The sequence below is a fragment of the Lissotriton helveticus genome, chromosome 5_1, assembly GCF_964261635.1.
Source record: "Lissotriton helveticus chromosome 5_1, aLisHel1.1, whole genome shotgun sequence".
Lineage (NCBI taxonomy): Eukaryota > Metazoa > Chordata > Amphibia > Caudata > Salamandridae > Lissotriton > Lissotriton helveticus.
Window position 1 is genome coordinate 1,390,060,734 of NC_136065.1, and position 15,534 is coordinate 1,390,076,267.

Here is a 15,534-nt window from a genome sequence, read left to right on the forward strand (position 1 = left end):
ATTCCCAAGTTGGTTGGCCTCAAGGAAGGTACTATCCTCAACCTGCAGCATGCGCATTGAATTGGTCCTAAACCTGGGGGCTCCCTCTCTGCCTCGTCAGCCAGCCGCCCTAGAGGGATAATTGTTCTCTTCCTGGAATATACTGAGCTATTGATGGTTCTGTCTGCATCGAAGCAAAGGAAGCAGATGTTATGGTCCGGCCATAGAGTTTTTCTCTCACAGGACGTGGCTCGTGCCACCGCTGCACGTCGGAAAGAATCATTTTCCTTTCGCCCTTCTCTCCGCTCCATCAACGCTTGATATGGCCTTGTCCATCCTTGTGTTTTTAAAGTCACCTACAAGGAACAGACCCATTCTTTCGACCACCCTGAACAATTACAACAATTAATTTCTCATCACAAATTAGAAGAGATGGACTTTGGGAAAACCTGAATTATTGCTGTTCTACTTCCCTTCCCACACCATTTGGAATGCTTTCAAGGCGACAGCCAGAGGTTTTACATTGATTATGTTGCCGTAAAAAAAAAAAACTTCTCAGTGAATCAGCTTCTCTACTATCCGCTATTAAACAGCTTGAACATACTTATTTCTCTTCTAAAAATGATGATACTCTTAAGAAGTTAGTCCAAGCCAAACTGAGTTTTAACAGGAAATCGACAGAATAGGCTTCTGGGATGTTGCTTAAAATTAACTCTAACTTTTACGGTGGCCGTAATAGGGCTGGTGAATTATTTGCAAATTACTTGAAGATCAAGTTGCAACACTCCAAAATAATGAATATAACTGATGATAAAGGTCTTAACCATTTCAAAGATGAGGAGATATTAAAATGTTTTACATCTTTCTATATGTCCTTATGCACTTCTGAATCTTCTCCATGGGACACTGCTTTGGAGTCATTTTTTGCATCGTTACCTCCTCACTCTCCCTCCTCTCCAGATTGCTCTTTATTAGAGAAGGATTTGTACCTTTAGGAGCTCAAGTCAGCCCCAGCTATGTTACCTAAAGATAAGGCTCCTAGCCTAGATGGGTATACCGCAGAATTTTATTCCTGCTTTTCACAAACTATTCTTCTTTATCTTTTATCTCTCTTTCAGTATTTTATTTCTAACAATGAGGCTCACAGTTCCTTTCTGGAAGCCATGATCTGCTTAATCCCAAAGAAGGATAAGGATCCCTCATCTAGTGCTAATTATCGGCCCATCTCTTTAATCAACTTAGATTGCAAAATTTTTGCTAATCTACTGGCCTTCTGTATTAATCAGGTTATCCCCGATTTGATTGGCCACGAGCAGACTGGGTTTGTCAATGGCAGAAAGCTGGAAGATAATTCTAGAACTTTTTTAAATATAATTAATCTTTCGTCTAAGAGATCCTCTCCTGTTGGAGCCATCTCCTTAGATGCGGGGAAGGCTTTTGATCGCATTCACTGGCTTTTTATGATGCGCACACTTAAGTGGCATGGTTTTGGTCCTGTTATTCTATCTTTTACAAATTTGTTATTTTCCTCTCCTACCACCTCAGTTTTTGTTAATGGACTTCAACCTTCCTATTTTACTCTCCAGCGAGGCACTCGTCAAGGCTGTCCTCTTTCTCCTTTGCTCTTTATTTTATCTCTTGAACCCTTTCTTCATTCTTTACGTCATTTTTCAGCATTTAGAGGTTTTACACATAAGTTAATTGAGATCGAGTTCACTGCATATGCGGATGATATTCTATTATATCTCTCTGATCCTTCTATCTCCTTGCCCGCTTTCTCAGATCTTTTATCTTCATATGCAGCCTTGTCCGGCTATAAATTAAATGTTTCCAAATCCAAAGTATTGCCATTAAATAAATATTGTTTGAAAAGTATGTTTGAAGGAACAGATTTCAAATGGAACACCAATTACATTAAATGTTTGGGAAATAAACACGCTTCTTTAATCGCTAGAATGGTACATCTTAACTCGGAGGCTGTTATCTTAAGCATATCCGGTATGGCAGAAAAATTGTCCCCTTATTTTTGTCTTGGTGGTGCAGGTTGGATACATTTAAAATGATGATGCTTCCTGTTGTTAATTTTATCCTGTCCATGCTACCAGTGAGGCTCCTCGTAATTTTTTTTTTAACTCTTAATGGTATTTTGAGTACATTTCTATGGAACGGCCGGAAAGCTGGTATCTCTATATCTTCCTGGTCTGCTCCTAAGGATAGGGGAGGTGTCAACTTTCCCAATTTTCGTCAATACTACTTCTCCTTTTTAATACGTCAGGTTTTACCTTATCTGTCTGCTTTGGATGAATCCTTCGCGCCGCTATGGTAAAAATTGGAGGAATCTGTGGTTCATCCTTTTCCCTTTTCTTCGTTAGCCAATTTCATGCATTCCTCTCCTTCATTTAAATCCCCAACTATTTCACAATTCATATTGACCTTCAACGCTCTCCTTAAATAATCACTTTTGCCTTTGCAACTATTTCTGGATTCTCCTATATGGCATAATAAATCCATTAAGCTTTCCAATCGTACCCTTTTTTGGAAAGCCTGGGCGGGTAAAGGGATCATCCAGGTTAAACACGTATTAAAGGATATGCAGTTTCTTTCCTTTCTGGAAGTGCAATATAAATTAAACGTGCCTGTGACTTCTCCCCTTAACACCTTGAGTGCTAGAGGTATTCCCCCCTGGTGCTGAATTCATTGAATTCCCATTGTTCATGACAAGGTCAGCTCGTCATGAGCACACGAGCAGTGTACTGCATGACGAGCTGAGCTCGTCATGAGCATGGGAGGGGTTAAATAGGACACTTTAAGATTGCTCCTAACCCAACAGCTTTCCCTTCTGTCTGGAGCATCCTCCTCTTCTTCTGACCCCCCATTTGACCCATTATTTACTTCCATCTCTACGTTCGGGCCTCCCATATATATATATATATATATATATATATTTAATATATATATATATATATATATATATATATATATATATATATATATATATGAGTAGCTTCATTTCTCTCTTCCCACTCGTCCGAAGAGTAAAACTGAAATTTTATGGGAATCTGATTTGCAGCGCACTCTCCCTATAGATACATGGAACTCAATTTGGTCACAAATTCATCATACTTCATGCAATGCTACCACCACTCAAACACTATATCGTTTCTATCAAAGGTTGTTTCTAATCCCAGTATCTATCTCTAAATTCAGTTCTGACCTATCCCCCAACACCCCTGGCACATATTTACACTCTTTTTTCCTTTTCCCTAACATTTCTCTTTTCTGGACCACGTTGTGAAAATTAATTTCCTCCATCTGCTCCTCTAACTTTCCTTTTGATATATATTCAATATTTCTGGGTAGTAATTCCATGCACTGGTTCGGTGCTCGTAGCATTGGCACTTTTGTAAATCTGTTACTTGCTATTATATTTCAAGTTATCACTTCCAACTGGAAGGATGCTTCTAAAGTCAATGTTTCCATGTGGTGGAATCTTCTATGTTCCCATCACAGGCTTGACAGGGCATCTGCACTCACCTCTCAGCAATTCCTTCAAAAAGAAGCCTTCTGGTCTCCCCTTACCAATTACTTACCCGTTTCTGCATTTCATAACAAAGACACAGCCTTTGTTTTTCAACCACCATGAGTATGGTGTTAAACTTCTTTCATAAAGTTCATTTTTGATTGCTAATATTTTGACATTGGTGATTGTACAATTTTCCCTATTGGATATTTGTATCTAATATAGTGGGTAAGAATGTCGACTTTATATTTTTTGCTATTCTCCTTTCTTTCTTTCTTTCTTTCTCCATGTATTTTTTCTTTCTTTCTCCCTCTCTTTTTTCCTAAAATGCTAATATGTATGGTACATAACTCTTTAATTGCTTATAACTTTGAATCTATTTTTCTTTATCAAAGTTTGTTATCTTACGTTTTATCCATTATTTTATCATACATGTTTTATAATACCTTTGGTACCTCCTTTGACCGGTGATACATTATTGTACCTTGTTCTTTATTTGATTCAATAAAGCTCTTTAAACTTAAAAAACAATAATGATACATTTGAATTACAAAGCACTTTTGTACACTGCAAATGCTGGCTTTGTATTCATTAAGTATGTTGCAGGGCATTGAAAAGCCTTTTGTTCAATAGCCCCCTGATTGGATTACATTCCAAGGCCACTTAAATGAAGTGACCAATCACCGGTGCTAATTGCATTCTTTTGAGGACAACCTGTGAACTTTGCAATAGGCGAAATTCGGCTTATTATTCAGTTTTCTGTACACAGGTGACCATTCCATGAATGCAGAAATGAACATGTAATTGATACAAAGCCAGTAACGGGATAAACAGGTTCAACGAGCCGTAGCAGACAGTTGTAGGCTGCGGGTGAAGCGCTTCACGAGAAGGCCAGACTTTAAGGAGCCGTCAGGAGAAGGAGGCCAGTGGTATTCCGGGTTGCTCCCGAGACAGAAGGAACTATTTCCAAACACCATTTACGCAGCGGGTCCATTTGTGTACAAGCTTGAATCAGGTGCTGAGTTATGTCGCGGATTTCTCAGTGCCACCGCTGCTAGTCCATCTCTTCCGGGGAATCATCATCATCTCCCGCCTCGAAAATGTTCCCTGTCACCACACGAGTGAGTACCTTTATCCAGCTCTGCTTCAGCTCCTCCGACTCAGCCAGGAAGGAGTAAAGCTGGCCGGACTGAGCCAGCTGGAAGAGGTGTCGCGAGTCCGCTGCCGGAACATCCTTCACCCTGTAGCCGAGCAGGGGCATCGATGTATGCGCTTTCACGTCCTGCGGGAGACAGAGAGGGCAGAGAGTCAACAAGGATGACGAGGAGCTGGTACCGGAAGGAGTCTCGAGACGTCAAAAGGGGAGCAAAGGATAGAGGAAAAAAACAGAGGAGAGCATGATACAAGGAGGCAAAGATGATGTCATGAAAAGAAGAAAAAGAGCGCAAAAACAGCAAGAGCAAGGGAGAAAGAGAAGAGAGAGAAACTGAAGACGGCTGTAGATAACACTCCTGGAATTTGGATTTTTGGGTGTTAATGATTGACAGCTAAAAGGCTGCAACACCATTTCCCAAAAACAAAATGTATTCGATAATAAAAGGTTTTGATTGAGAGCGGGGCAGAGATTTCCTAACAGGTCGTACCTGAATTTTCTAAAAAGATATTTCAATACTGATAAGTTAGGAATATGAAAGATAATGGTTCTTTAGTGTAATTATAAAAGTGTCATGAACATTGTGAAGAACAAAAGTACAAGATTTAAGTGCCTTCTTTATCATTAACTGGAAAAGCTGTGCACTTTGGGTACAGAATTTAAGATAGACCCTTTAAAAGTTCTGTATGGGTCACCTTTGAGCACAGCCAAGTACCAACAGGCTGGTTCCTGCTTGCACTGTCTACGCTAGAGCGGATGTGGACAAACTAGTAATTTTTTAGCCTACCCCTGAAATGTCACCCTTTCTTAAAGGAAGTGTTCGACCTTCATATCGCCGTTGTTCGAAATTAAGGTACTGGTGGAGGCGGGTGAAACTCTACTGAAGCAGCACCCACAATATCTGTCACTAGGGAAACGCAAGTAAATCCGAAATATACCTGTGCTCAACCCTCTGGAAGGTTGGCACAAAAACAATCAGGCTTAACTTAAAGGCAATGTGCAAAGTGTTTATGCAGCACTTCAAACAGTAATAAAGAGAAAACACAACACAAAAAAAATCTCACACCAATTTCGAAAAATAGAGTCATATGTAATACATTATTTGACACCAAAACAATAGAAATCCAATCAGTGGAACCAGACATATGCAATTTTAAAGATTTGAGGTAAGTTAGGCATTTAAGAGCACAAAACGCCACTCGTAGTAATCTGGTCGTGAGAGACCAGGTAAAAGTCACAAGTTCAGGCCGACCAAGATGGCGCGCTGGCCAGATACAGTGACCAGGTTAGTCTCGCTGGAAGAGGTACCTTCGAAGTCCAGCATGAAGAGTTCAGTTCGCGGTAAAAGGGGCTGCAGGGAGAGTCGCAGATGGTCGTGGACATAGTGCAAAGAGCAGGCCGCTTGTCGCAGTTGGTCATCGCTGTAGCGTGAAGATTTGCTGGAGCTTCGCAATGGCAGTCAACCTGAGCTGTCAATTCTGTAGCACAAAGTGCAGATCTCATGCTGCCTGGTATCGTTGGCAGTTGCTGTGGTGTAAAGAGTTGGGTACACCGGAGCTTTGCATTGGTAGGTGGCGCAGGCGGTTAGATCTTGCAGAGAAAGGGCATGTTCACGAAGGGCCCACAACTTCAAGATTTCTAATTTTCTTTGGCGAGCACCTCAACAGAAACCACACCAAGGGTCTAGTACCTGAGGGGCATCTCTTGAGGGTCAGGAACTCACTGAAGCAGAGGCCAGCAAGGCTCAGACAGGTCCAGTTGTAGGTCAAACGAGCAGATCAGCTGGGCAGAGGCAGGGTGCCTCAGGTGCTTATTATGTCCCTTTAGCTCAAAATAGGAGGTCAGTCTGCTGACCCTGGAGTCACTTCAGCCTGAGATGAAGGATGCAGGTCTAGTCTTCCTTCTCAGGAAGCAGGGGAGCAGGCCACAGAGCAATGGAGTAGCAGAGAAGCAGAGTCGCAGTTCTTCTCACAGCAAAGCAGCGCAATAGTCTTTCTTCTGTAGCATCCACTCTAATGGGACCGTACCTGTGCTAAGGGACGCATTTAAAATCCCATTTATCATGGGATTAACCACATCGATTAATTGGTGAAGTATGCAAAGGGGGCAAGAGTCGGAGGGAGCCCCTGATTTACACGACAGAATCACTTCACGAGTTTGGAGTAGGGAAACCGGTTTGAAGGTGCTAATACTGCCTATACTGGTCTCCACTTGATCTGGAAGGCCTGGTACCGGTGACACTCCGGGGGCAGGAAAGTCCTTTTGTAGTGAATAGATTTTTCCGTCAAAATAATCCGCAATTTGGTTGCAGAAGTCTAACGACAGAGGGATTTCAGGCTGTAAGGCTTTTGGGTGTGTAAAAGCCTTAACAATGGAGAACACTGTTTTTTGTTTTTGCTTGGCTTCTTTAATGGTGTTAATGTAGTATTCCTTTTTAGCTATTTTAATACTAGAAAGATAACGTTTTCTCTGCTGAATATAGAGGATTCTAGCTGTAGGATCGTATGTTTTGCGCCACTTACTTTCCCTTTTCTTGCAAAGTAAATGGGTTTTGGCTAACTCTAATGAAAACCAAGGAGCATTTCTCTTTGCTCTCTTCACCTTTTCGGTGGAGCGTTTGAATGGGACACGCTCTTTAATTACTTGCTGCATCCAAATATGAAAGCGTATAGAGTCCTGCACTACTTCTCCCGCCATACTAGGGATCTGGGACTGAGTGATTGGTTTAAGCTTAATACTGCCCTCCACCTATCTCCAGTTTACGTTGACTGCGAGATGTTTACTAATCCTTGATGCTTTTTGGGAGCTAGGTACTCGGATGTGGAAAGGGATTAAGCTATGGTCTGTCCAAATTTGTGGGACAGGAGTCTGAGTCTCTATAAAAGGGAAATTTGAACATACCCCATCCAGAGTATGTCCTGCTTGGTGTGTGGACTGAGTTACCTTTTGGTGTAGGTCGAAAATCTCTAGAGTCTGATAGAAATTAAGCGCCTGCACAACAGATTTAGATTCCAACTGGAGGTTAAAATCTCCCAGCAGTTTAAAATGAGGATAGCGGAGCAGGAGCTGCCCTAGAGAGTCACTCAGAGATTCTAGGAACATAGTTGCGTTCCCCGGGGGGCGGTATATTAAGCCTCCTGAGAAAGAAGAGGTCGCATTTAACTTGATAGAGAAGCCCAGTCCCTCTGCTCCTTTCAGGGGGCCTAAATTGAAGGTGTGGCACTTCATGTGGTTCCTCAGCACCACAGCCACACCTCCTCCTCTCCCCTTCAGTCTGTCCTGCCTGAAGATGGTGTAGCCATGGGGAAGGGCTATAGCTAGGTCTGGGTTACTGCTTTCGTTTAGCCAGGTCTCAGTTATGAGGAGGCAGTCCAAGGGCAAGGTCAAGGATTAGGTCATTAATATCTTGGCTATGACCGCACAAGGAACGCGCGTTAATCAGCCCACCTTTGAAGTCTAAATTACCGGCACAAATGTAGTCTGAATGGACCTTTGTCTCGACTGGGGACCAAGGCGAGGTCCAACTAAAGAACCTACATGAAAACGGCCCCATTACCTCTACCATTTCAGTGCCACAAGGACAGCCATTTGCAGTATTAAGATCAAGAAGGTCGCCTACCTGATAAGTTTGCATTAGGTGCGATTGTCCAGTCTTTCCTGGGCCTGTCGCGGACTTGGCGCGGACGGGCGCAGACGTGCTCGCCTTTGGCGCCCCTTCGGCGTGCCGCCGGCGCGACCGCTGCGTCCGCCCGCTGCGCGGACGGCAACCTATGTTCCTTATATGCTGGTGGATGAGGGTAGGAGGCATCTCAAAGCTGGAGCGCTACCCTTCTTACATTGAAGATGAACCATGGTCCCCTTGATGCGCATTCTAACCCAGGTCTTGTATTCTTTTTAAGGCCTTAACCTCCAGATTATTTACCATATGAACTGATAATTTTGCTTTCTTTCATGTGATATGCCGACGTTTGTTTATGTCATTAAAATCAATAAAAAGATATTTAAAAAAACATTTCTAAGTGTCCAATTTGTTGACTTTGCCGATGCTTGCTCACGGTTGAGTGAAATCATTTTGAGTTAATATTGCTTGTAAAATCTATTTCTACGATACCGTCCAGTGGATCTTTTTTGTTCCAGTGTTTAAATTCTTATACAAATACAGTCTATTTTAAAAATTGGTGTCAGATTTCTTGAGTGTTGCACCTATTTCTTCTTCAATTGTTTTAGTGCTGTTTAAATGTCTAAAACATGTCCCTCTATGTAAGCTTTACGGCTCAGTGCCACATCTACCCAGAGTTGAGCTGAGGGTTTTACAAATGAAACCTACTGTACCTAAATGGGTTGGTAAGTGTATTCCTTGGTGAGGTTGCACAACCACACCATATAATACACCCCATTTCCTCTCATGGAGTGTTTTGTTTTGTAATCATAAGCTCAAAGATGGAGGGCAGGAACAGGAAAATAGGTAGGTTATGTTCAGTGCTCGAGAATGAGGTTGTGATTATTTGTTTAGTGAATGATTGTGAAGAACACACTTTTGATTTAATAGATATCTGACCACAGGCTTGACCATTCTCAAAATGGTTTCTTCTGCTGTTCAGTGCCGGGACGCCTCTTAGCTGGGGCAGCTGTCTCGCTTTACAAAAGTTTTAACAAAATATAACTGAAAACATACAGAACCTGCCTGCTCTTTGAAATCCAAATAGTTTCAATGGAAAAAAGCATTCAGCTGTTGTGTGCACTAAGTTATTGAAATGGTGCTGTTATGGTCTGTTAGAACGTGCCCGTGGCTGAGGGAAGGTGCCAAACTCTCTTCTGGCAGAGCCACATGGAAGGCATGGGCTACTGGACCACAGCCGTGATAGTTGGGGTCATCTGTTCCTAGTGTCCTGGGGTCTGTCCTATTATGGCTCTAAAAACTGGATCAAGTAAAGCCTTTTCGCTCTTGACTTTTAAGGCTGCAAGGGCAAGCAGTCAAAAGCTGAAAGTAGTGTGTGGCGTAGAAACTCAGTCAAACAGCCAGAAATATTCATTGTCCAGTCCAATGCTTTTCTTTTAATAAAAAGAGAAGTACTTTAATGACACTAAAACAAGATACTAAGCGTAAGAAATGTTACCCACCCCAAGGTTGGGTACTGCAGGTTCTAAGGGGGTTATCTACACAGGAATCAGTAGACTAGATTCAAGTACGGGTATGGGCTCACTATGGGTGCAGATGAGCAGCATCCATGATTCCTGTGACCCGAAGGCCAGTCTGCATTTCCTTTGCTAGACAGTTTTATATACACTGGATTATTGTTAAACTATGTACCCAACATACATCTGAAGTAAAGTTCACAGTCATTGTTCAGTTCAGGTGATGATTTTACTTGAAATGTTGGACACTTGTTAAGCTTAAGCACAAGTGTGCATGCAATAGCTGCACAGATAAGCAGACGCACTAGCAGCTCAGCAGACAGCCGTGCCTCCTTCTCTTTGCACAGGGCCTAGTACAGGGTTAGTTGCTTTGGGTAAATCTGCTCATATTGGGCAGGTCTCAGTACTTCCAGAGGTTAGCGTCTGTTCTCTGATCAATGGTGTGGCTCCCGGTCTCAGTGTGCCTCAGGTAAAGTTAGTACAAATCTGTTGACCTCCTCTGTTATTGGTTTGCAGGTCCTAGCATGCGCGAGCTGATTTGGCTCACATTGCTTGACCATAGACACACTTGGGGAGGCTAAGAGATGTTCAGGCAAACTCGGGTAGCTCCGGTTACTCTCCTGCAAACAGAGCACCCTTTTGGACCACCTCTTTTCCAGGGTCAACAGCTGGGCTTTTCATTCCTCAAGCAGTGAGCTCCTGCAGAGTCAGACATGCTTTTCATCCTTTTCAGCAGGTCAGGCAGGCTTCCAGGTGGCAGGCAGACCCACAGTGCTTGCAGCAAGATGTGCATAATTCGGGTGATGACCTCACATGTCTGTGAGACTGGCTGTCAACCAGGCATCCGCCCTGAATCTCAGTAGTTCTTCAAGTACTCTTGGTCCTTGGTCTTGAAGAACTTTTGTAGGAGAATGCCTCTTTTGACATGGTTACCCCCAAATCTTTGCCTGGTATCTGGTGCAGCTTTGACTGATAGTGTGCTGGGCTCCTGCTAACCAGTTCCCAGCACCAGTGTTCTTTCCCTAAACTGGACGATTGTTCCACAATTGGCATCCCTTTTAGGCCCCTATAAGTCACAAGTAAGTGGTACACCTGGTGCCTAGGGCTTGGGACCTAAAGACGGTCCCTAAGGGCTGCAACACAAATTGTGCCACCCTAAGGGACCCCTTACCAAGCTTGTGAAAACTTAGATATTACTAGTGTGCAGGGGAGCCATGATGGATACATGGACTGGACACTTGTGATCACGAGTTCCTCAGCTACATGATCGCTTCCCTGTACCCCAAAGTGTTTGGTAACAAACACCTTGTCTTAATAAACCCACAATGATGCCAGTGCTGAATTTATTTATAAATGCACCCAGAGGGCTCCTTAAAGGTGCCCACTGAAAACCTACCGACTACTAGTGTGTTGACTGACTGGTCTTGACAAGCCAGCCACTGCAGATAGGTTTCTGACCTCCTGAGGTGAGAGCCTTCGCTCTTGGAGGTTAGGAACAAAGCCTTCTCTGGGCGGAGGTGTTCACACCTCCTCCAAGCAGGATGGGCATTACAGAGCGGGAAGCTTCAAAGGCCCTGCAGCCTTAGCTATGCGACCCTGGATCTCTCGAGATAGTGGAGTTGCCCACCCCCTGTCCTGACCCGTTTTGCTGGCAAGATAGGTGAGAAAATTAGTAAGATCAGGAAGTGTGCCCACAGTCCACGGGCCAGCGGATGTGGACCCTACTTTTCAGATTCATCCATGTTATTTAGGACGGAATTAGCATTATAGTGTCAGTGTTATGCCACTTTCCACAGGAAGTGGTCATATAGAGGGTGCAGACACCCTAAAGGTAGGTAGCCATTGACTATTACCTGTCACTCCCCGTTAACACACCAGAATTGAGTATTTCGATGGCCCTCCTGAACCCAGAAACTCAGATTTGACAGATCAACAGAAGAAGTATCTCACTGCCTGGTGAGAACTGCAGTGAAATTTGGACTTTGGCATGAAACCCTACTATCCTCAGACGTCTCTTGACAATCATGATACAGTGACTTGCCCTGCAAGCTGGAGAACTACCAATGCCTTGGGTAGCTTGCCAGCATTTCAAAAACCACCCACAGACTCCCTTGAAGTACATGAGCTACTCCCCTGCAGTCCACAGGCACCTATAAGCAGAGTCCGGTTCACCGCCTTGCAGCCCCCCGATCAAGGGAAGGGAGGCCACACTGTACACATGCGAGAAACATATCGACCATTTAGAGCACTCACTGACCTACACTCATTCAGCAAACATAGCATTCCAGTGAGTACAGGTTAGTCCTTCTTTTTAATTAAAGCAGGGGACCCCCAGAATAAACATGATCCTGGTAATCCTAGCTTTATTTTAACCCACATATACGTCTACACTCTTCTGGCCCCACACTCGCACTTCACCTGATGGCAGTTGGATAAAAGATCTCCGCCAAAGTGCCCCTCTTTGAGGTGTTGCCCGTTGGGTATTGCACCGCTGACCCAACGAGGAGCAGCCCAGATGATTAAGCATGACACCTGAAAGGGTGTGTGAGGGTATTACATCCAACAAAATGGATGCCCATCTGTAGGACTCATTGTGACCCTACAGTACCCATACACCAACGGTACACGTACATCCATTCACTTGAGGAACAGCCCAGCATTTTTTGTAACCATTACGTCTTTAGGGCACATGCTGGGGTTGGACCTACCACTCTTATCGAGTGGAAATCGTTCAATCAAACCCTCTCCCTCTTGTTGTAAATGGTCCTTAGGGGCCAACTAGCCCACCTGTTACCTCCAGTAAGCCCAACACAGTGGGATTGCTTGGTGGTGGTCGGAGGCCACGCACCTTTTTACATTCCTCTGCAAACGCACATCTTGGCATGCTGCTGGTGGGTGGGGTGATGAGATCCCCTTGTGTCCTGAATACCTCAGGACTAAATTGGACTTCATCCCCCAAGTACTAGTATCTGTATGAATAAGTGAGGTGGTGTGTGTATAACTGTATAGGTGAGTAAATGGCAGTGTGATTGACTCTTTGGGTGAGTGACGAGGTGTGTGAGTAACTCTATGGGCGAGTGGCAGTGTGTGAGTGCCTGTATGGGTGTATGAGTGCATATATCAGTGGCTGTATTGGTGAGCGACTGTGTTTATGGGTGAGTGAGTGGATGTGTGTCTAGACCTATGAATTACTAAGTGGGTATGTAGTAACTGGTAATGGTGTGTCTACGGTTTCGAGAATGGCAGTCTGTATTTTAGAGTGGGTGTATGAAAGTTTATATTAGGGTGAGTAGGTGCATCAGAGATTATGTGGATTATGTAATCAGTGATGTCACTGACCATGCCATGAGTGATGTAAAATGTGACATCATCAGCAGTGCATGCGGGGCGCAAGTTATAGTTAGCTCAGCTAAATATGACGGCTGAATTTCTCGGGTTTTCAATGAGTGAAATGTCAGTCTAACCATACCGCCCCTGTATCCTTTGTATTTTTCCGTGATTTTTTTTTAAATTATAAATAAATAAATAAATATATATATATATATATATATATATATATATATATATATATATATATATATATATATAGCTCCGGTCACGGGGTGGAGGGAGACCTGAGGAAATAAAGAAGCCCTATACTTAACAACCTTGAGTGAGTGCCTTCTTCCCTTGTGAAACAGGATTGCTTGTTGTTATATATATATATATATATATATATATATAAAATAATAACCAACAGCCCACCATCCTGGATGCACTCGACCGCTGTTGAAACCTTGCAGTTTATTATTCAAGGCAAACACCCAAAGCAGTATATACACATATATAGACAGAGAGCCACTTTCGTAGTCGTACAACTTGGAACTGGAACCAAGTGGGGTAATTTGGTTTCCATTTTTATACAAACATCCCAGAGAGAAGATGTTTATACCACAGTCAATGCCCAAGAACCAACATCGGTGGTTCCATTTTATAGTTCATCTTCTTTCAGCAGTGTGGCCAAAATCTTTGTAAATGGTGATGGCTCTCACAACGGGTACTGATGATGCTGTCTCCTGGTAGGAGTACTCCCAATATGAGCACAACAGGTATGAAACCTGCACCTAGCTGTCATCAGCCTTTCTGAAGTAGCACAGAGGGGAAAAACAAAAGGGGCAGGCCCTGTCTAGACTCTAACCCTCCCTTTAATAACAGAATCTCCAGACTCCCATGCCTCCGTCATTAATTCAAATGGCAAGGCTCAGGGAGAACTATTCAGAAATCCCTTGCTAATAGGTGACATGGATTTTCTAAAGGAAGCCTTGTCTCCACCCTCCCACACTTTCGTGTCTAGGGCTGCACCCTCCCGCTCAGGAAAGCAGGCAGTACACTTCAACTGTCTGGGGAGGCTGTACCACAAACTCCATCTTTTGCCATGTAAAAACAGGGGCAATCCAATTGGATCCCAGTGGTCTCAGCAATCTTATCATTCCCACAGTTCTGCTACCATGTACACTTTCCATTACACATACTCGACATGCACAGAGCATGTCTGAGAAAAAGGTCTGGGTGTCTCATACTAGCAGAACCTTACTCGAGTGGAGACAATTGCCACCACACTCCTTTTGAATCGAAGCAAATGGTCTGTTAACATCTAGAATTTAGGAGTCTGCCACTGTCGCTTAATGTCAGCAGCCCAGACATATCAGCCAAATGACACACTTGGAGCACCACTACAGCTCTCAGAACCAGGCTCTGGACCTCAGAGACCACAGACAGGCCTAGGCCCCAGCGTACATGGTAGATTAGTCTAAGAGCAGGGCCACAAAACTTTAGACCACTAGATGTCGCATGCAGTCACTTGCGTCCCCCACGGTAGGGGTGCACACCTGTTTACCGAGCAGGAGAGGCCTTGCAGGAAAGCTGGACACCATGCTTCATCCTAAGGTTACCTCCTGTCTCAGTTGCACAACAGCTCTGGTGTGAGGTGATTTATTCGAACCAACAATGCATTCAGGCTTAAAAAAAGCTTAATATAACCAGGAAGAAAAGATGGTCTTATCCGCCAGCAGCAAAAAACACCTTGCTTTACCTGGGGTGCAGCAAACATGTAGAGGACGAGGGGGTCGTCCTTTGGGATCACACACCAACTCCTCAGGCCAGCCTTTCCACTTTTATCCAGCACCTGTAGGAAGCTGCACACCAGGCTCCTCCCAGACACCTCGGCGGAGTCCTTCTGCAAAAGGGAACAGGAAGTTGCATCACTAGAAAACCAGAAAGAACTCCTCCAGCAAGCAATATAATATTGCAATGTAAATGGAAGAATTTGGGTTGACTGAGGTAGAAGTGGGGGGCGAGATTAATGGAGATATGCAGCTGAAGATAGAGAACGGGGGGAGGGGCAGGGAGAAAGAGCTAAATGCAAAGAGAGTAATCAAGAGAGAGAAGATGGGAGAGAGAAACGGGTTTACGGGTAAAGCTGCTGTGCTGGGCTCTTGCCAAACTTTTAAGTATTATTTTATTGTATGAAACTAAAACAAAGATTCATGTATGAAGTGACTGGACAGCAAAAACAATTGCATTCATAATCAGGATCAAGTAGTGTTTTTCTACACGTATAACCATTCTGAGTTGAAAATAAAAAACACATCTTCTTTGGTAGAGGCAGTTAGTTGCAAGCACACATCATATATTTCAGGCTCACATCTAGAGTTAGTCGTTGCAATTAGTCGGGATTACTTCTAAAAGCAGCTATGATTTGGGATTG

General features: G+C 43.7%; 1 protein-coding gene across 1 annotated transcript in view; it reads right to left on the minus strand.

Moving 5' to 3' along the window:
• Window positions 1–3,972: 3,972 nt before the first annotated feature.
• The window catches only part of FGD2 (FYVE, RhoGEF and PH domain containing 2), a 293,541-nt gene continuing 281,979 nt past the window's right edge, over window positions 3,973–15,534 (minus strand). Inside the window, exons 15-16 of the mRNA XM_078644352.1 lie at window positions 14,860–15,003; window positions 3,973–4,781 (exon numbers count right to left, since the gene is read on the minus strand). Coding sequence (XP_078500478.1) covers window positions 4,554–4,781; window positions 14,860–15,003 — 372 coding nt within the window. The 3' untranslated portion in view covers window positions 3,973–4,553. The remainder of the gene's footprint in view (window positions 4,782–14,859; window positions 15,004–15,534) is intronic.